Genomic DNA, 22943 nt, shown 5'->3' with positions numbered 1-22943 from the left:
TCATGTATCTTCCTTGGGCAATAAAGTAATTTTTTTCAAGACACCAACAATGGCAGAAGAAAAAGCAAAGTTGCACTAGTTCGGAAGATGTCGGTCATTATGATAGCTGAAAATTGTTTTTGCTTAAAAAAGAAAGGCCCTATTTTCGACATATTCATTTGATAGGTTTTCCGATGTTTCGAGCATAATCAAACGATTTTTTGGGGGGTGGGGGTAAAACCGTATCATTTTTAATTCAATGCATTTGTAAGCCTACTAATTTTGGTTATGTATTTTCTCTAGCTCATTAGGAAATATTATTGAAAGTAATGAATTGGCAGAAGATATTGTTATGGTAGCTGCCCGATATAAATACTCTTTTATAATAATTATTATTGTTACTATTATTACTCACTTGTAACATCACACATTAAATCGTTGGTCGAATTAGAACTGGATGTGGCATTCTGGAAGGCACTCTCTCCAACCCATTGCGGTATGGTTGTAATGACGCATCCCACGGAGAATAGGAGGGTGAACCATCCAAGGATCCGTGGACGATGTCGACTGGCTCCGAGGTATGCCGTCAGCGTCACTGTGACCATCGAGACGACATCGTTGACGGCGAGGAGAACACCGATTTCGGAGCTTTTGAACAGGAACTGTCGCTGGAGGGTCGTGATGGTTCCCGTGCTGTAGGAGCCTATGCATCCGGTGTAGATGAAGACAGTCACTCCAAGATGTACGCAAAACGCAGCGGGACTTTCGAAAACTCGTATCATCTTTCCGACCTTGAAACTACCTTTTGCAGGTAGAAATAAATTAGTGATAATTCAAGGATATTCCCTGCAGTTCAGTTGCAATTATAAAAGTAGGTGTAAAATTTAAGATGAAGACCATCCATCTCTGAACAATACCTGAATGCTTAAATAAAGTACACTAAGCTGGCCAAATTATGCAATTAAATTGGTGTACTAATTGAATCGTCTCTCACGAGCGGCTCCAGGCCTGTAATTATCGTTTACCAAATATATTATAATTCCAGAAAACAAGTGCCCGAATTCACAAAAGAGGTTTAACTACCCCCCCCCCCCCCACCATAGTCGTTTACTAATAATGCTCTCACTCTATGGAATGCACTCTCTTAAATGATGCCAATGTAAATTTTCCATCCTTAGATTGGTTTTGTGACATTTGTAGAAATTGCCTTGGCGTGTTTCTAACATGCCTGTTATTTTTATTCTTTGAAACACCAAGATAGTTGACTTTAAGGTATAAAAACAAATAAGACACTTACCGAATATGAATGGAAAGACAGAAATCGAATCACAAGAAGTTTTAATGTGCTGTAACCAGAGGACGGTTCAAGTTGTAATAAAGATGCTCTATATTCACACATATATTATTTCCATTTCATTTTAATGGGAGGTGCTCATAAATGCTAAATAGATATTGACTTCAATACACGCCATGTACACATCACTGTATCGTTACGTTGTGTGTGTGACCTGGGGAATGTGTATTAAAGAAATCAAAGACCATGTTTTATTTATTCTTATCTGTTCGAAATTCCAATCTGGATGAGATTGGCATTTAAATCAAACAAAATAGATTTTTTTTTCATGTTATCGATATTTTTTATGGGATATAATATACATTGTAAATTGTTACTTTACGTACTTGACGTATCGCATATTGATGGTGAACACTGGAACCTTGAGAAATTAAAACAGCAGTAGATAAGGGAAAGTGGTGAATTAAAAATGAGTGGGTTAAACCCCTTTTGGATCAAGCTCTTCAAATAATGGTTAATGGTGTTTGTCTTTTATAATTTATATATTATACATCGTTTCATACCATATACACATCAATAATGTTTTGGCAACTTTCCATCAATTTGCCGTTGTAACAAAATATCTTCTTTTTTTGCATGTGTTGAACTTGACCTTTGCTGATGCTGAATGTTTGTCTTGCAATATATGAGGAATTATTTCATACTATAAAGTTTGATTTATACAACACCAATATCGTTTGGCCAAAGTTGCGACAATAAAAACGAGACACATTGAAACCAATTCTTGATTGTTTCGGGGGAGGGGGGTATATGAAGGCCAAGGCGCCTACACCAACTAGTCTGCAGACACAGACCCTGGTTGAAATTTTAATCAAGTGGGCCTTCACCCAAGGCTAGTACATAAAACTTCCTGAGCAAGAGATCAGTACACAAGTCAGTGTAGGTTGCGTATTCATACCACAATAATTCTATGAACTGTTTTTACAGCACACTAAACCCAAACAGTAATAAGCTTGGTTGACAGCACCTAGGCTATATAGGCCTATATGACTGTTGCAGTTTGTTGTCAAACTTTGCTCCTTTAGTGTATATTATAGGTGGTGATCATATCAACATCAACACGGAGATGAATGAGATCATCGGCGGTGCCAAGGGATACAGTGAAAGTCACACCTGCCAAAGGTTTATCAAGTAGCGACATGGGCGGAAACTTTTATTTCTCGATTTGTAACGATGAATAAGATTAATATATATGTCGATGAATATATATGTGTGTATGTGTATATATATATATATATACTTATTGATGCGAGCGCGAAGCCGTACGTGAGCTGATTTTTTTTTGAGATTCTGATTGAAAACTGGAAAGGTCAACCATTTTTGCAATCATAAATAGGACGGGTAACTAATTAAACAATTAATTGGCGTCTAGCTGAGCAAACAATATTAACCCTCAGATTCCCCTAGCTATAGGTCTTTGATCTATAGGGGCTTACTTGTTTACTGGAAGTCAACTTGTATAGAGATTACACGTTGGATTTAATGATCACTCGAAATGAAAAAGCAGTCATAATTACTCTGTATATTTCGATATCGATACTGGTAAATTTATTTGTAAATTTCTGTGAACAAATTCACGCATGACGCATGATAAACTATAAAATTTTTTATTTAGAAAACTTTGATATACACTTTATGGATGTTTTAAAAGTATAAAGAATTATTGTAATAGTAAAAATGTTATTTTAATTCCATCAGTGATAAACGATACAGAATCGATGTATGTTCCCCATATGCATGAACTTGATGAACTATGACTAATTTGAAAGTTGATTTTACCGAGAAAAAAAATATTTTGAAGAAAAACATGCAATCCGAGGAATGAAATAATGATATGCACCACTTAACAGATATACAGATTCATACCTATCGAGATCTAAAAACACAAAAATTTTGTATAGATTTAAAAAGCTAATAACCATAATCCAATCATAATGTCATTATCATATTCATTCATGAATCAGGTTTATTTGTAATGTTAGTTGAAATGTTTTATCAATGAATGGAAGGCTAGAGTGACAACCTTTTTCCAAATGTTTTATCCAAACTTGCATAGGGCCTAAAATTTAATCAAACAATTTAGTGTTGGGTCGAACCATTTAAATAGGTAAATGCAACTTTTAAAAGTCAAGTTCACCCCCCCCCCCCCGAAAAAATTTTGATTTTAATAAATATAGAAAAATCAAACAAGAAACACACTAAAAATTTAATCGAAATCAGATGTAAAATGATAAAATTGTGACATTTTAAAGTTTCGCTTATTCTTTTTTGAAAGGTTATATGCACGACTCAGTGATATGTAAATGAGAAAGTTGATGTCTCTCACTCACTATTCATTTTTTCTATTGTTTGAATAATATTTCAATGTTTACCGAATATGACAATAAGGACCAACTTGACTGAACTATAAAATTTGAAAACGATGGTAATTCCATTGGAAAGAATAAAACTTTGTTTCACGGGAAAATGAGGAGAAACTTAGAATATTCCATGATTCATTATAATAAAATACAAAAGAAATAGTGAGTCGGGGACGTCATCAGTCACCTAATTTACATAACTACCAGGATGTGCATACAAATGCTAGCGGAATTAAGCAAAAATTTAACATGTCATAACTTTCTTATTTACATCCGATCTTGATAAAATTTATATGCTCGTTGGATTTTTTCAGTTTATTTAAATGAACTTTTCGCTGGGGTGTACTTGTCCTTCAATAAAGGTTGCCACTCCTCCAACCTTTCAACTCTTTATGTACTATTTCATTTGAACGCGGGTTTATTGAAAAAAGGCCCCTAGCGTCCTCCCCCGGTTTCGTAGCGCCTGCACCGAAGGGGAAATGAGACTCTACCATTTCAGAACGGAATCGGGACATTCAGAACAAAAAAGTATTGTTATGATTATTATTATCATCATTATTATAACAAACATTCAGAGAACGTAAAATTAACAATACATAGAGATTAACCACTGAAATGCCAGGCCAGGGGCAGAAATGGTTTACTGAATATAACTATGACAAAAAGCTTTCTCCCCCACTTCCAATTACCTATACATGTAGTGGGTGTTGCATAAACCTGTTATTAAGCTAAAAAATGACTTTACGCACTATAAGTGACTTTTCTTGTAAATAATAAGTAAATGATATTAAGGTAATACGCTAACTAATTAGTAGACAAACTGAAATTATCACATCTTGGCTTTAGACTAGAATACTACATGGGTATTAGACCTTAGGTCCAAACAACATTAATAGTTGACCATATTGGTCCAGTCTTTATGGAAGACGCTGTGAGAGGTATAGACAAACTCTGAGAAGACCAAGTAAATGTCAACCACTTCTAACAAGGAAAAGCAAACAATGATGGCAAATATTGTATCCAGTACTATAATGATGAAAGTGGTAATGATTTATATCAATAGTTACACTCATAGCAGTCACTGAATAACAACAACAATATTATTAGGCCTAATTATAATAATTGAAGAACTGGAAGTTTTTTTAAAGATATTTTAAGTACCATTTATTCTCTCATTTCCTGACTTCATGGCCCGTATTCTGAACTCTAGTTCAGTCTTAAGATGCGGTATAACTAGGGAAAGCCAAATGTGGTTTCAATTTCTTCAATTTCTTGAGGTGTGAGTATGAAGCACAATGAGATGCGGCCAACTCAAAACCTGCGTCATCTTTTGAGTTGGCCTCATCTCATTTTATATATATATATATTTGGCATTCGAACCGTAAAAAAATTCTTGAAATGATACTTGCAATCGATTTCTTCACCATAAAATCATGGGAAGCGTTCTATAGTAAACATATGAAATGAAGTTTAAACATTAATTAATTGATTGATCAATTGATACCCATAGATTCCCACAGTTAAGACTAGACTTAAACCATTGGCCATTGGCTATGACTTAATCACAAGTTAAACCGGAGTTCCGAATACGGGCCAATGTGATGTAGCCTGAATGGTGCCTGTTCCCAATACAATTTATCACAGCCCAACACCATAGGATAGAATTGCAGATGCATGTCTTTGGGATCATTCCTCTTCATGATTACTCCTTTTCTTCATTCTCATTCTTGAAGTTTGACCTAAAGAATTGCAGCTGGAGGGCGTAATATTCCTGAAAAGAATTATATTTCAAAAATGAATAACGGAAACCAAATTAAGAAGCTGGTATAGGTGGGTTGACTTTACAAACAAAATATCTAAAGTAAAACGTTTGGTCCCTCACATTTCTGCTTATTTAGTTGATCTTTTTATAACCATTTTGTTGGGGAACTATTTATATTGCGCAGAATACACGTACATGTATGACCAATATACCAGGACAAAGTCTTTGTAATCTATACATCTTTTGTTCAAAGTGTGCTCATTGAAAGAAAAATCCTTCCATTAGACAGGGTGGTAATTCACATGCAATGTACAGTTTCAAATTTTCACAAAGAATAAATCCCCCCAAAAGACGTATCGGCATTGTAGTTTTGTCAGAGCAAAATTTACGATAAAAGTCCAATATTTTTTCAATCCTTCAATCTCTGCAAAAAGAATATATATATGTATATATACACAACAAAAAAAGTAAGTCCCCCTAAATCAAACTGCTATAACTTTTGAACCGAATTATTTTGAGATATGATATTTCATGGGTGGATTTATACACTCATTAAGCAACACCTGGGGGAAAATGAGATTGATCGGTTGAGTCATGCATGATTAATTAAAGATTGAATTAAAAATGACCATTTTTGAAAGTCACAAGAGTCGTTTTTCAGATTGTGCAAATACAAAGTTGGGCAAAAATTGTTTTTAGGTGAACTTTATAGTGTTATGCTGTTTTACTATCCATCATTTAACCATTTCAGACCAAATTTTGATATCGTATGTTCATGGTTGAGTGAGCACGATGTATTGCAGGGGCCGCGGAAGCGGGGAGGGGGGGCTGGGGGGCTTCAGCCCCCCACTTTTGTCCATAAGCAAGTACAAAATGTAATACGATTGTGATTTTTGGCATGGTCAGCCCCCCCCCCCCCACTTTGAAAACTGCTCTGCGGCCCCTGTTTTGTGACGTGTCATCATAGGGTTTGGGGGCTATTATCTTTTACAACTTGTTAGATCATGTTAAAATTTGAAAATGTTGATGGCTCCCCGATTATAGGCCCCTCCCCCATTTAAATTCTGGATCCACCACTGATCTGTCCATACATTCAACTGATCCTGAGAAATTGTTCGGAAAAGAATACATTTATGCAGTATAAAGAGCATTCATTCCTAAATTTTCGAATGTGCTCGCTCAACCATGAAATGGCTAAAGTTCGGAAAGTGTTTGGTGATAGAAATGATGGATGATAAAAACAACAGCAATTAAAGACACATTTCAAACCAAATTTGCCCCCAATATTCACTTTATTACCCTTTAAAATGAGTCTGTGACATTGAAAATACCAATTTTCCCCCTTTGATGCGTGCTCACTCATCCATAACCAAAGAAATCGATTTCATTTTTGAACAGAATTCTGCCCATAGGTTGATAAACATTACTGCCAAACGACATTGCGAAAGACAGTCTTGAAAAAAAGTTCCACCATATTGAATAAGGGGTTTATGTATGCTTAAACATATGCACCCATAATGTACACAAGTCTATGAGAGAGGAAGTCAAAATTTTAACAAATATGAAATGAGGGTTTGTTTCATGGACGGTTTTTGTTACTTCTGCCAACAGTTATTTCATGAAACTTCGCACATGGCTTCAGAGTAACACTATCCAAAATGTGCGCACACCAAAATAACCATTCGATTCGGTACAGAGTGGGGCCAAGGCCTTGAACTTTCTTCTCATTTGCATAATTTTCGAATATTGTGTGCTCACTGATGCATTAAACATCGGGATTTTCATAAAAATCAAATCAAATGAACTGTGCAAGGAGTTGTGTGACAGATATCCATAGTTACAAATTGCAGTTTTTCCACTAACGTAAAAAAGAGCTAATCACATTCCACAAGTTCATTCAAGCGTAAATGTTTAATTTAACACCTTTGAATCATTGAAGCATGTTAATTGGTCATGAATATAACAAAAAAGTTGAGAAAAGATCATTTTCAGTTAGAAAAATGAAGCAATACTTGCCTACGATATTTGAAAATCGCATTTTTTGTTTCCAATAAATGTTCATTGAACCGTGAAACGGTGAATATTGTTGGAGATAGTCTTCCCCAAAATAACTGTCATCATGATCTAGCATTTTTTATTGAAAGAAATGTGTAAAAATCCAATTATAGCAAATTCGGACTTGAGTTTATTCAACCGTGAAATTTAGCTCAAAAAGTTGTATCGTCTTTTAGAAAGTACCCTTTCCAAGCCTTCTGACTAGTTTTCATGATGAGAATGTGGAATTAGTTCCAATACAATGGAATCAAAGTCGTGATATTTTGCTTGTGACTTTTGAAAAGTGACATTTTTGCCTTCTGACGGTGCTCACTGAAGCATGACGTAAGATACATCCACAACATTTACTCATAGGGTAGCTTATAAAATTACCTACACGCTCATGTAAAAATATATCAAAAACTCGCATTGGTTCGGAAATTATTGATGTTTGTTTAGGGGGGGACTTACTTTTTTTGTTGTGTATATATATATATATCAAATCGAAAATTTATTTAATCCATTTATAAACTTATTGGCGATAATCTTGTTACCCTATAAACTTTAAATGTGTAGCCTATATTTCTCTTCATAGCAAGCGGAAACGTATTAAAAAGTCTTACCCCTTTTGCGTTTCGACGAAGGGAGAAAGATGCAACTGCGTAACAAAACACGGTGGCAGCACCCAAGCCACAGAATAACCCCCAGAAATTGGTCGAGAATCGATCAGTATCATAAATGAGACAATTGCCAGTCTCTCCGCAGGATTCCTGGAACATTGCACATGTTGACTGTATTGCCAGGCCGAAATAGATAGGAGCAGGGATGAACGCTGTTCAGAGATATCCAGGAGAACAATAAGATGTTTATATCCTGTAGGACATGATGGGCCCCGTTGCATAAAAGTTGCTGTCTGTTATCCATTTGTATCTTTCATAGAATGCTTGCTTTTGGTTGGTTGATGAGTATTCTTACCCTGGTAGTCACCATTGGATGACAAAGTAACCGTAATAGTAATTTTTATGCAGCGGGGTCATGGCCTGATATAACTAGTCCCTTTGCAGAAGATTTAGTATAATGCTGTTTACCGTGTTTAACTGAACAATTTTATCAAAGATGTGGCTTCGTGTCATTTGATATGAAATCCACGAATCATCATGAGCTCGATCGTAAATCCAACGTTTTCTGGATTTGTGGCGTGCCAAGTTCAAGACATTTATCTCTACGTTTAAATTGTATTTCGGCACGACACTAAACTTATTCCAAAATGGCTTTCTATGTAATCATTTTAATAGGCTTTTTATTTTTCCTTTATAAAATCGATCGCCTATATAACCCTGGCTATATCACCCTGAAACATCAAGCAAGTTATGCACTTTACTCTAATTGTAGATCTGTCATGAATGGTAAATCTCTCACCCAGAACTTTATTGAAGAAGCTTCCAAGAGCCAGAGCTAAGGCCTTGTCCCGGTTCTCCACGACCCTAAACAATTGGAGGTTGATTGGTAAGAATGAAAGAATGAAGAACAAAAATTTAAACAAAGTAATTAAAGCACTGTATATATTTTATGACCACCAAAAGTGTTAGGTATTTGTATGAAAAACATTACATTTTACATTGTTTTAGGGTGTACACAAAATGTTGATATTACATGTACAAACAATCAATAAGACATTATTAGAGCTGATATGTGTACTGGTCTCAAGCAAGCCAGCTAACCCCTACACACACACAAAATATATTCTCTCAATAGGATAGTTTTAGCTGAAGGTTATGCCATATTTTGTAAAAGTAAAAATGTATATTACAATATAGCATTTTGCTATTATATCTAAATATAATATTTTAAGTTAACAACATGGTTTCGCCTTCTCGGAAACATTTTTACATTATTGTGGAAACAACCAAGCTTCACGGGTTTTTTTACAATATAGGCCTTAAATAATATTTCACATTAAGCATTACACAAAGAGTTACATGAGGAATGTTCATTGTTAACGTAAAAAAACAATAATGCTAGGTGCCAAATTTGACATAATGTGCTAGTTGGAAAGCCTGATCTGAATACTTTTTTTCTGAAATTTTGTTGAATTAAAAAAAGAAGTTATAACACGAGAAGAGACAGGCGGGGATTGGTACCTTAATTTTGAGTTTATTACGCTGTTTTCCATCGAGGCCTGAGCAAACGATGAGACGCAATACAGGACGATAAAAACGATGATCTTGACACGACAGAATCTTGGGCATTGGTTCTTCACGGCGGTCAAGGGTCCTTCAAAAAGTGGGCTTGCGGTAGAGGTAGGTGACACACAGGTGCAGTTAGTATAGACCGTCTGATGTACGAAAGAGATTGGACTTGTAAAGAAAATCTACCGGTTAGAGCTACAGCAAAGGAGTTTTTACTCCAAGATGTACGGATGATACAAAAGCACAGTATATGTAATGAAAAATGCCTGTCAAATGACCCCCCCCCCCAAAAAAATGAAATAAAGAAAGAAAGAAAGAAAGAAAAGAAAAAAACAGCTGGAATTTCTTTTTCGAAACTTGGCTAACCGGAATAATAGTTTCGTCCAAAGTTTCGGAGCTGACGAAAAAATAGCAAATATGTTGTTTGTTCAGAGTCCAGGACGAAACGGCTGTTTTGAATCACCAATTTTCGACCGAGACTTCTTGGTTGTTGTTTTTTTTTCATGAAGTGAATTTGGCAATTTGATTTCTTTGTTCTTGAATCATCCGTACGCCTCAGTGGGAAACTTTCTAATATACCTATACACTAAATTAATCTGGAAACCAAATTTAAAAGATTACGCGAACACCTCATTGCTTTATTGCTTTCAAAGCAATGCCAGTTAAACGCTTGATTTTATAATACTCCATCAGATTCTGTCTGCAGAGTGTCCAGGACGCTAAAGTCTTCGTCTAGCATATATCAAATCGTGTACTTTATTTATTTTTCCTTATTGTTATTTGTCTTGGGTGCATTGAAAAAATACACCTTGCATCGCATGCAGGGATTTCGCCCAATTCGCTGTAGCACATAAGAACCAACACAAGACACGAGATTTTAGGACAAGTGAACAAAAATGCTGTTGTACGTGTTCTGATTACAGCAATCGGCACTCACGTTATATTTCCTTGAATGTTGTTATGAAAGTATATGTTAAAATATTGTGTGTGTGTGCGTGGGGTGTGTTTGTGTGGGTGGGTGTGTGTTGAGTTTATGTGTCTCAAGAGAATTCTTATCCTGGGCGTAATTACCTCTAGCAATAAAGTATCCACACTACCCAGTTGGGTGTTTCATAAAGCTGTTCGTAAAGTTACGAACAACTTTACGCACGACTGGAACATGTTCTTGGGTCATAACTCAATTACATAGGGATAACACATCGCATAAGAAAGGATCACCAGTCGTACGTAAAGTCATTCGTAACTTACGAACATTATGAAACGGGCCCCAGGTGAGGTAATATAGTTCCGATAGGATAAGCTTGCCAATAAACTGAGCGCCACTGATAAATGTGGTAGCTCGAGTTAAAGCAGAGGAAATAATTGCTGTGATTTGTATCTTCTGGCGAAAAGCGCCATAAATCCAGGTGGGTGTTTCATAAAGCTGTTCGTAAGTTAAGAGCGACTTTAAGAACAACTGGTGATCCTTTCTTGTGGTAAATGGTATATACATTGGCGATGGTTAAGCGCGTAAGAAAGGTTCACCAGTCGTTCTTAAAGTCGCTCTTATCTTACGAACAGCTTTATGAAACGGCCCCCAGGTATTATTATATATGCCTATACTAAATGTCTACTTTCATTTGAAAAGCACTATAAATAGAAATTATCCCAAGACTAGCCATTGGCTCACCTCTCCGTGATCATTCTCACGAATCCCGGTACAACCAGCGTGACAAGGTGTGACGTAGGTAAGACCGTCAGATCCACAAACTGGAGTATAAACACCTTTCTCGCACTCACAATTAGCCATACAAGTAGGAGCCGTTTCCAAGCTATATAATGAAATGAGGGAATGCTTTCAGGTCTAGATGCGTTCTGAGGATCAACGCGGCCGATGGTCCATGAGGCCGAGTTTGGAGAGTGTGACATAATTATGTCTACCCCTAAGTATATATCCAAAGATTTTCCTCTTTAGTCTGATCTTCAATGTTAACTGAAATATACACCATAGAAAACACCGTGGTTATTTTACCCATGCAGAAGTTAACTTTGTGGTATTTTTTTTAAATTCCTTTTACCGAAAGCAGCATTTAAGAATTAAACTAAACGGAACAATTGTTTTGATGTAGACAATGTCAATCCTCGTCATGGCATAATCCTATCGCTTCAACTTGATATGACTTAATCACAACTAATCATGCATTTCGGGCTTTCTATACGATTTGCCTCTTTGGTTTCATGGTTTGTTTGTTTGTTTGTATTTATTTCCATATAAAAAGATAAAATATATACACGATCTATTTAACATAACATACAGATGGAGGATAGCCCATTTCAGCGGTATCAATAAGATACCACTGTTCTTCCATGGGGTCCTTAAAACATAAATACATGCATATAAAACAAATATACAAAATATACACAAAACTTAATCGAATGCATGAAAAGAATGAAAAATCACTACCCACCCCCCCCCCCAAAAAAAAAAGAAGAAAAGAAAATGCAACAACAGGCAAATCATTATGGAAAACCGAGATACAAATGAATATTTGATTTAAATGACTGTATCGTTGAACTAGACGATAAATGAATTGGTAATTTGTTATAAAGTGTAGCCCCCCTATACAAAAATGTCCGTTTACAGCTGTTTGACTTTGGTTTTGGGAGACTGATGTGATTTTCTGTACGGAGAGTAAGGGTATGATTTAAGAGAAAATTGTGTTTTCATATAATCAGGTGCAAAATTATTCAAAATTTTAAACATCATTACGTACATATGTTCCTTTTTTCGAATTCACCAAGGTCTTACCTGATTTCATTGGTACCAGGGTAGGGTGTGGTCACACCAGCTATCAGAGCCTTGCCGCAGAAAACGGCAAAATTTCCCAAGACAAAGGCTACTGCGATACCCTTGCATATTGCCGCCAAATTCAATAGACCTCTTAACTTCAAGTTTATTCTGTTGATAAGGACACTAGACATCATTATACCAAGGACTGAGGTTGGAGTGGACACGGCAGCTGAAATCATGAACAGTTAAAATAAAACAAGAACAAGGTAATTGTCAACATTTTATTTCATTAGAGGTGTAAGGGGGTGTAAAATCTTTTTATTCACCATTATTTCATAGATTAAGATGAAGCTGTAAAATTCAATTTAATTAATTTTCATTTGTAATTAACGTACAAAGTTATAATAATCATGATACTTGATTAAAAATGACAGTAAGTGTACTTATCTGAGTAATATCGATGGAAAATAATCTTACAAAGGCAAAAAACTATTTTTTATATAACAAAATCGATAATCAAAACCTTATGAAACAATTTTTTTTCTAAACATATACACTGTGTAGTATAAATGTGTTAACTGGGTCGTCTCCATGATTCTCTCATTTACACCGGAAATCTTCGGAATGAGCTCCATAGGGGTTTTATTAACATGAACATATCTTAACCTGTTGCCCCCGGGGGGAGGGGCACGTCCATTGACGAGTGGATACCATGTGCGACCATGGGGTCTCGAAAAGCACCCTAAACACGTATTTTCCATATTCTGAAAATGCACTCCTTAAGGCCTTAACAAGTATTGGCGTGTAAAACCCTACCCTTTACAAGTATTGAAAAAAAAACGATACTCTTGGCAAGTTTTCCCTGAATTGACCCCCTAAACAAGTAAAGCGATATTGTTATTGTTAAATGTCACGGGATCGGTCGTCGGTTTTACCTACATCATTGGGTTTGGTGCAGCCATGCACCTCCCACATCTCGCGCAAATCATCTACTGGTACTCTTAAACACGTAGTGTTGACTTGGTGCCAAAAGTACATCCTTTACAAAACATTTTTTTTAGGCCCTCGTAAAATTGACCCTAAAAACGTAGCTTTCCTAGCGAAAATAGATACCCTTTTTTACCCTGGGCCTGTTGCGTAAGTAAACTGGTTTGTCCCTGGACAAAGTCTGCGGGAATAACATTATTCAGAAGTCAAATTGGTCAATGAGACAACTTACATAATATAATGGAGACATCTGCAGGGGTAACGTCATATGCAGTCTGAAGATAGCGACCAATGAACGTGTAGTAACCGCTGAGGTTTGCGACAGAGCAGGTTGATCCCATTAAAAGAGCCATGAACGTGAAGTTCAAGAATAGGCGTCGGATTGCCGAGAGGTAGCCTGCATCACATACATTTGAATTCAAAATAATGGTCAAACACCTCAAGTGTATGGTGTCCTAAATATCAATGGAAGTACCGTGGTGATGATCAAGGATATGATGATCAGGGGCCCGTTTCATAAAGGACTTGCCATTGTTGTACCTTTGCCATTATGGCAACTACCATGGAAACCTTGATTCTGATTGGCTGCTGAGCCCTGTTACCATGGTAGTTGCCATTGTAACAAAGTTACAACAGTTACAAGTCCTTTATGAAACGGGTCCCCAGAACAAGACATTTGCAATGTTTTGGTCATTGAAATATACAGTGCGTATCCAAAAAAGTTAAACTTAAAAAAAAATCCTGAAAAAATTATACATTTGTAATATCCTGAAGATTTCTCCACATTTTAACATTGGTACAGATCCATTTAAGCAAATGACGATAGAAGTGTAGAAAAAATATTTCCGCTTGAGTGAGCACCATTTACTTTTGAAAATTTAGCTTTGAAATAGTTATGCGAATAAAACTAAACCTTAATCATGAAGAACACATGGAATTTAGCTAGTAAGATTTATTTGAAGATATCTTACTATTTTTAACTTGTTTCCTTGCCCCAAAACACTGCGCCCCATCCCACTACCCCACACACAGAGGCCATCGTAACAAAATTTGCTTTACACTTAGCTGCGATTTACATGAAATGGCTTAGGCTTGAATTTCATTTTATTAATCGTTGTCAAGCTTGGGAAAGTGTGGAAAAACAAGTATTAAACGAAAAATGAAATGTAAACCCACTTTAAATGATAAAAACTTGGTGAAAAAATGCTGGAAATGTCTGATGTTTAGATTCAGTTATTTTCTCAGATCCAGCTGGCACAAAAAGGAAAAAGGTTGTGCATACTAAGTGTTACAATTTTAATTTGGGTGGCAAAATTGTTACAAAATGCTTGAATGTATCCGTTTAATTTCAATTGACTAAAAGTGCAAGGGAAATGTATGAGAAATGTTTCGCAGGGTAAGTTTAATTTCGCCTTTTCCCTTGACACAGTGCGAAAATGAGCAATTCTGCGCAGATTTCTGCGAGCTTTACAAAAATGAACAGTGCTCACTCAAGTGTAAGATTCTGTTCAAACTTTTAGTTTTATTAGATAGATGAGACCCAAACCCAACAACTATGTGAAAAAAATGCACACATGTTGTACATCTTTTAATTCCCAGGGCTTTTTCAAAGTGTAAACTTTTTTTCGATACGCACTGTATATTAAAAAGGAAAAACATGTGCGTTTTATGTGTTTTTCCACAATATTTTTTTTTCAAAATCCAACATCATAATGATCGAGGAAAGACCTGGACAGATAGATAAAATGGCCTGGTCCAAACTTGGAAAAACGATATAAAAGGAAATGGAACAAACCTGTAACAGAGGCAAAACTCGGGAGATTCCCCTTATCTTCATCGTCACCAGTGCTCTCTTTCTCATCATTAGCATCGCTTGTTTCGTTGTCGAACTTGTTATAACCGTTACCCACCCCATTCCTATTATCGTTTGGCTTCTGTGACACGACGTTCAGCTGAGGTCCCGGTCCTTCGACTCTATTTTGAACAACGACCCCGAATTCGTCTGCATCGCCACTGATTGTCGTTTGGCACTCCTGATCTGCAGAAACGCTCTTACGATCATTTGTTTCAGGCTTTGTTTGAAGCTCAATTTCATCCTCTTTCAACTGCAGTGGCCACTTCTAATCATCGAAAGACACAGATAACATAATTAAACTCAAAACATGTGTTCCATCTGCAACTCATTCTGTATATTCCTCGGAAGTAGAGGACTGCATGGGTACGCATGATAATTGTAACACTAAGGAGATCGACAGCAGAAAAAATGGCTGCCTGATATTATTAATTGTTCAATTTTATAAATATGTTAGATGTTAATGTAAAGAATAAATGTTTACTGTGTATTGCATGTCTGAAACTGTTTAAGCCCAGGAACACATCTTATTCCAATTATGTTGAGGACACTATACAGCAGTGTTGTAGTGCCTTGATGCTCGGCCTTGGCCTTAAGGCGCCTTAAGGCCTACTTTTTCAAAGCCTTGGCCTTGAACATTCAAGCCTTGGCCTTGAGAGGGCCTTGGCCTTGGCCTTGAGGATTTTGAGCCTTGAAATTTCAAGGCATTTTCAAGGCAATTTCAAGGCTTTTCAAGGCATTTTGTATTTTGTACTTTTATTTGCTTTTATAAAAGTAAGTATAAATGTTTTAATTGTTCTGTATGTCTAATGACATAAATGGTCAATACTACCAGTCAGCAGTAGTAGCAGCTGTAGTAGTAATATACTAGCAGAGCCATCAATTGTGATTATCACCATTATCAAGAATTATCATCACATAATTATATAACAAAGAGAAGTGATGAAAATAACATTATTTATTGGTAATATCATGACTAATGATGATAATGACAATATCAATAATAATGATAATAATGATTATGATAAAGATTATAGTGATTTTATGACAGGAATAATTGTAACAGACCCGACTGCAATTTCGACAATTTTCAGACTTTAAAAATAGCTAACTCTAAAGAATGATAACAAGGTTGATTTCTATTCCATTAGGATTTTCCTTGTATTATTTTCTTTGACCAACAAGAATGTTTTAAGTCTTAATGATTATCTGAAAAGATTTGGTAAACTTGAACACAATCTTCAATTTTGTCATTTCCAAATAGGATATGTCAATGGGGCTAAGCATGGCATCTAGAGCAAAATTTCTGCCCCAAAAAAGTTGAAAGCGATTGAAGCGAGCACAATTTTTCACCCTTATACTATTAGAAAAGCTAATTTTGTGATATATTGTGACAATATGTTCAGAAAATGATATCAATTTCCTTTTGTATGTTTATTCTTGGTGGTGGAACTTCTTGTCTCGCTCTTTTTTTCGGGGGGGGGGGGTCCTGTTATTCATTAAACAGGCGAGAAAGAGGAATGGGAAGAGAGATCCAGAGGAGAAGGGGGGGGGCTGGTTTGGCAGAAAATACTGCAAAATCAGTTAATATGTTGATTGGCAGTACATCTATAATTGTTTATATTTCTTTTGGGTCTAGTGTCTCAGATTGACAAAAAAAAATAGTAAAGAAAAGCTACTTATTTTTAATCACATGGTTTGACAGTGAATTTCATTTCACTAGTTTAAAAAAATTAAAACAAACAAAACTGACAAGCTTCCTAAAAATGACTCGTTTTCAGGTCAGCATTTGAACATTTCAACTTGCGCTTTGTGCTCTCTTGCCCCCCCCCCCCGAAAAATTCTCATTAGGAAAAAAATGCCTGTTTTCCAAAATCAAAAACAACTTTTTTCCCAAATTAAATATGCCCTTTTTAAAAAAGAAATACATTTTTTATAGTAAAACATGATACATTTTAGTTTACAAAATCACCAAATTTTTGGATCGCGCTCGCACACATAAATTGTTAAGTAAGGTTCTCTTTCTGTTCCCGTTCACACACATAAAACGCTAAGAATGTCCAGTTTTCAGGTTGGAATTATCAAATTTGTAAATTTCGGAGCTCGCACTTAGGGCTCGCATTATTTGATTGGTGAAATAAGTATCCTATTTATGAGTTACTGAATGTAGTCAAGAACAGCTTCCTTTCTGGTCAGCAAAAATTTGAGCTCACGCTCAATTCTTTAGTAAGATGCACATCTTTTTCATGATTGAAATAACAGCTCAGAATGTTTCATTTTCATTTCTTATTACACGAAATGTCCATAAGTTTGAGTTTGTGATTTGTGCTGGCAACATCTCGCAAGGCTGCCCTTTTAACAGTGATTATCGCAATAATTGACCAAAAATCAAGTTTTACAAATTCAGAATTGATTTTTTTTTCAAAACCGCTTGCTCGCTATGCTTTCTTGCAGAAAAGTAAAGCCTAAGTCAAAATATCTCTCCTATCAATTAGAAATCACCTAAAAAGGCTTTGCTGAACTAAAATTCTACAAAACACACAACTTCTTCATGCAGTTGTTAATCTCATTTGAAAATATCTGTTTGCACTAAATGCAAACAAAGCTAAGAAAAAAATTTTTTTTAGCTTTGACCCCTCCCCCAAACATAAATATGTTCTGCCTCCCCTGTCTCAGGGAGTAGAGAAAGTCATATGTTGAGATTGGTCATGCCAGGATCAGATCACCTTGGTAATAATAATCATTGCAATGTAAATCGCCTAGAAAAATAATGTATTAAATGAACAAAGGTAACTATATCATTATTTTAATAACATGTCTAAATCTATCATGAAATTATTTTCATTTATATACAAGGGTCAAAATTTTCACTCGCTCACACCTTTTATTCACTTTGTCTTGTGCGTCATGTCTGCCGCCGGCCGCCTAAGAATTGTCTCATTGTTACATATATTGAAAGTTTGAAAATGCCTTGGCCTTGGCCTTAGCCTTGAGGTTTTCAGGCCTTGGCCTTGGCCTTGGGTTTCCATGCCTTGGCCTCAGCCTTGGTTATTGAAGCCTTGGCCTTGGGTATTAAGGCCTTGGCCTTGGCCTTGGCCTTGGAGGTTTGAGCCTTGACTACAACACTGCTATACAGTGCGTATCAAAAAAAGTTTGCACTTAAAAAAATCCTGTAAAATTATACATTTGTAATATCCTGAAGATTTCTCCACATTTTAACATCTAAGCAAATGACGATATAACTGTCGAAAAATATTTCCGCTTTAGTAAGTACCACTTTCTTTTGAAAAGTTAGTGAAAAATGATTTGCGCAGAACTTTGAAATAGTTAGGCGAATAAAAGTTGACCTTAATCATGAACAACACGTGAAATTTAGCTAGTAAAATTGATTTGAAGATATCTTTTACTTGTTTCCTTGCCCATAACACTTCGAAAAGTGCATTGCGCCCCACCCCACTCCCCCACACACCGAGGCTATCGTAAAGATATTTGCTTTACAGTAAGCTGTGATTTGAATGAAATGGCTTAGGCTTGATTTTCATTTTGTTAGTTCATGTTGTTAGTTAAAAACTCAGTGAAAAAATGCTGGAGATGTCTTGTATAAACTTTTGTTCAGATTCAGTTATGTCCTCAGACTCAACTGGCACAAAAAAGGAAAAGATTGTGCTTTCTAAGTGTTGAAAATTTCAATTTGGGTGGCAAAATTGTTACAAAATACTTGAATGTATCCGTTTTATTTCAATTGACTGAAAGTGCAAGGGAAAAGTATGAGAAATGTTTCGCGCTTTACAAAAATGGACGGTGCTCACTCAAGTGTAACATTCTGTCAAAACCTTTACTTTCATTGGATAGATGAGACCCACACCCAAGATTATATATGAAAAAATTAACCACACCTAATATATTTTTTTAATTCCCAGGGCTTTTTCCAAGTGTAAACTTTTTTTTGATACGCACTGTATAAGCTCTTGCAATCGAAAAGACCGAATTTCATAATCTGAAGCGCGCATTGTTAACTTGAAAAACGAATGCCAGAGTCTGCTTTACTTAATTCGAAACGATTTAATTGTGTCAATGCAAAGAGTTTTCCCCCTTTACTAAATTAAAAGTCGAACTAAATAAGACAAACAATAATGTTAATAGACAAAAAACACATTTTTGCCATGTCAATAATGTTTCTGTTCTTTCTTTTCTTTTACAACCAAATTTAATGAACGAACCAGTTAACGAACCTTAGGGAATAGGAAGTATGGTAAAGCGAGAAGAACGAATAGTCCAGCATAGACGAGATATCCGAGCCACCATGCCCCTATCCACCTTGGATCTCTGTCATCGTAACCAAGTTCATCAACGTTGATCTTATAGAAATCCGTATGGAAAGACAGGCTGAAGGCACTTAGGCCAAAAGCGATGAATGCTCCCAAAGATGTCACGACGAGAATGGCCGCTAAAAAAAGAGAAAGGACGCCACGAAAGACCCCAAAGATGCAACGATTAAAATGCCAGCTGACACAAAACAAGATGAAAAATGAATTATCCATATTACATTATCAATCGAGACCATAGGGAATATTCGCAACTACTACGCAGACGCTATCTGGCACGTAGAGAATCTATTGTCAGAAGAGCTTCATGACGAAGCAGCCTTTGTCGAAAATCGGTGAATCAAAACAGCAGTGTCGTCTGTGACTCTGAACAAACGACAATGACATTTTTCGTCAGCTCCGAATCTAACGACGATCAGATGTCCCGGTCCAACAATTTTCGACAAAGGCCTCTCAGCTGATCATTGTGATTTGATAGGCATTTTCAATAGATTTTCTATGTTGTAGAATCCGTCCTCGAATCGATGGCGAAAATTCGCTAATATCTGGACCCCCACATAACCGAGCAACCATTGCAAAAGGAACTGCTTGTCGTTTGCATGGTCTGTCCATCTGTAATACAGCGGTTGCTGTTGGTCCACAATTTTGAAATGAGGAGGCCCCGCGTGGAATATTATTAAAACAAATAAAGATAGACACCTACCAACATATAAAGGAGCCTTATTTCTAGGTACACCATCGTCAAGATAGCTAATTCCCAAAGATAGATGTGCAGAAGAAGCTAGTCCAAACAATGCTTGACCGAGGTACAACCAAAGGGCTTTCAGGTGCTGAGCTCCTGACTCCTCTTTCTCTTTTTCAGAACATGTATCTTCTGGAACCTCTGTTAATAAAGAGTTCCAAGAGAGAAATAAATAAATTATGATGTTAAATATAACGTTACAACTTCGTAGGAGTCATGGGCGGAAATCCCAGGGGGAACGTGTCCCCCTACTCAAAAGATAGGAGGGACAAAAATAACAGATTCCCCCTACTATTTGTGTTCTTTTATGAAGGTAAGAAATACACCATTCAAAGCGAAATAAAACATGTATTTTAGGACGAGATGATCTTACTTTTGGGATGATAACTTTTTTTTTGCTAGTCAAATTTATTTTCATCGAAATTACCTTAAATTTGGGGGTGATAACCTTTTTTTTTGCTTGTCAAATTTTCCGCCCCTTGTCCCCCTACCTTTTGTGAGAGATTTCCGCCCCTGGTAGGAGTTGTCCAATTACGGTACGGTACGCTTCGAAAGTGAAACTAATAAAAGGTAACGTATTATATATTATCACCCCCCCCCCCTTCTCGATATAGTATTGTGTTGTTATGTCTGCTAAAAACGAAACGATTACATTTGCAGTACATTTTAACATCCAGCTACATATTTGTTGAGACACAAATGAGACGAGTGTCTATATATTCCTCAAAACTTTCTAAAGGAAAGAACGAGTAAACACCGCCAAAATTTATTTTAACCACGTTGACATGCTTTTGACCTCGCCAGTACATGCAGCCATATCCGTTTTTATTAGGTTTCGGTATATAAATGCAATTAATTTGAATGCTAGATTTTTACATGTCATATCATTCTTATTTGACATCCATTTTACATGGCATTTTCAGTGATCTGTTGGTCTTATGTTTTGCTATTTGTTGAAACAATGTTGAATCGACCCGGGCTCCGTAACACAAAGATTAGCGATCAATCGCTAAATGAACTGACCAATCAATATCAATGTTACAGGTGAATTTGGTTTGAAATACTGAGCAGGGACCAATCAGTGTTACGGAGCCCTGGACTACCCGTCCTTTAAGCTCAATTTTAAAAGGGATGCGTGGATCCCGATAGAGCTCACTGGTGACGTCACACATGAAGTTGCCGCTGTCGGATGAATTGGCGTTGGCGGTGAGATTCTGGAACGCACTCTCTTCAACCCACTGCGGTATGGTGCTGACGACACAACCCACCGCGAATATGAACGTGAACCATCCCATAATGCGTGGGCGGTGACGACTGGCGCCAAAATAAGCCGTCAGCGTGACCGTCACCATCGCGACGATGTCATTGACCGAGATGAGGACGCCAATTTCGGAGCTCTTGAAGAGAAACTGCCGTTGAAGGGTCGTGATGGTGCCAGTGCTATATGGACCTATGCATCCGACGTAGATGAAGAAGGTTGTCCCGAGAAGGATACAAAACGCAATGGGGCTGTTGTAGAACCTCTGCTCCATTTTTGCTTAGCCCGGAATTCACCTTGGATAAGAATAAGAAAAACAGTATGGGATAATAGTGAAGGGGGGATGAGAAGCAATAATAATGATGCAGTAGTCATACTGAACAATAGTTAGATTCGAACAGCGAAAAAATGCACGATGTTTAAATAAAAATCAGGTGACTCTTGTCACGTGAAAAGGCGACGTTTCAATGTTTGAAAGTTTATTATTTATTTACTCAAAAGCACATATGAGGGATTGAAGTCTATAAAAAAAATACAGTGGAACATGTAACATAACGGTGTTTGAATACATGTACATTAAAAAAGCAAGATGTACAAAATTACAATAAAAAACATAAATTTGCGAAAAGATAAGAAAACACGATAAAGTATGTGAATGTATACAAGAAGAGACATTTGAAGGGAGATACTGTAAAAGAAAAGTGGTGGGTGGGAAAAGGGGGAGTGAGTAGGAAGAGGAGCAATGGGGAGGAACATAATAATTCCTATAAAATTACAGACTTTTATGATCAAAAATATACATATTGCCATTATATAATTACAGAACTTGCTTAAATCATAATAATGATAATAATGGAATTTTAGTTCAAGACTGTTCGCAGCGTAAGCTGAATTGTATAGAGATTTTACATATATAAAAAAAAGAAACATGACTACATTAATACTTATACATATCAAAATAGTATTATACAAATACATGTGTATACAAATCATGGAAAAAATACAGTAATGATAATGCACTTGGAGAGAATTCTAAATAACGATATCATCAAAGTAATATCTTAAATATGTATAATGATTATGGTTAATTGCAGAATTTTCAAAATTGGCTTGATAGTAAATGAGAATGCAGAATGGAAGGATTTTCGATATCAATGAATTGAATTGGATTGGCACGAAAAATGTGTTTCTTTTCGTAATATTGGTAATTGTTTCGTTGACCATAGAAGTGGCTGCCCTGGAAATGGAAGTCATATTCATCACAAATTTTACCCTCCTTCCAATACAAAATATTTCATTTCTTGGATTTACATTCTATCTTCCATGAAATG

At 36.2% G+C, this 22943-nt stretch overlaps 2 protein-coding genes across 2 annotated transcripts; both read right to left on the bottom strand.

Annotated features, from left to right (window-relative positions):
- Positions 1 to 386: 386 nt before the first annotated feature.
- Positions 387 to 782, bottom strand: LOC121431236 (solute carrier organic anion transporter family member 4A1-like). The gene has a single exon (XM_041628748.1). The coding sequence runs from the start codon at positions 759 to 761 to the stop codon at positions 387 to 389; it is 375 nt and encodes a 124-aa protein (XP_041484682.1). The 5' UTR covers positions 762 to 782.
- Positions 783 to 5286: 4504 nt separating this feature from the next.
- LOC121431234 (solute carrier organic anion transporter family member 2A1-like) lies at positions 5287 to 21886 on the bottom strand. Its single transcript, XM_041628745.1, has 11 exons — positions 21511 to 21886; positions 20316 to 20495; positions 19520 to 19734; positions 15231 to 15555; positions 13668 to 13832; positions 12467 to 12677; positions 11348 to 11489; positions 9631 to 9824; positions 8909 to 8973; positions 8113 to 8321; positions 5287 to 5464 (listed from the first exon to the last, which is right to left on the bottom strand). The coding sequence occupies exons 1-11, from the start codon at positions 21884 to 21886 to the stop codon at positions 5396 to 5398; spliced, it is 2151 nt and encodes a 716-aa protein (XP_041484679.1). The 3' UTR covers positions 5287 to 5395.
- Positions 21887 to 22943: the final 1057 nt, after the last annotated feature.

This window comes from Lytechinus variegatus, chromosome 17, assembly GCF_018143015.1.
Source record: "Lytechinus variegatus isolate NC3 chromosome 17, Lvar_3.0, whole genome shotgun sequence".
NCBI lineage: Eukaryota > Metazoa > Echinodermata > Echinoidea > Temnopleuroida > Toxopneustidae > Lytechinus > Lytechinus variegatus.
Note: the sequence above shows the minus strand (reverse complement) of the source record. Positions and strands in the feature narration are given on the sequence as shown.

Coding starts and splice junctions, on each gene's coding strand:
- LOC121431234 (XM_041628745.1), bottom strand. CDS start 21,886: ATGGAGCAGAGGTTCTACAACAGCCCCATTGCGTTTTGTATCCTTCTC. Junction 13,833..15,230: donor GAGTTTTGCCTCTGTTACAG/GTTTGTTCCATT, acceptor TATGTGATGCAG/GCTACCTCTCGGCAATCCGA. Junction 9,825..11,347: donor GTGAGAATGATCACGGAGAG/GTGAGCCAATGG, acceptor TTCGTACATCAG/ACGGTCTATACTAACTGCAC.
- LOC121431236 (XM_041628748.1), bottom strand. CDS start 761: ATGATACGAGTTTTCGAAAGTCCCGCTGCGTTTTGCGTACATCTTGGA.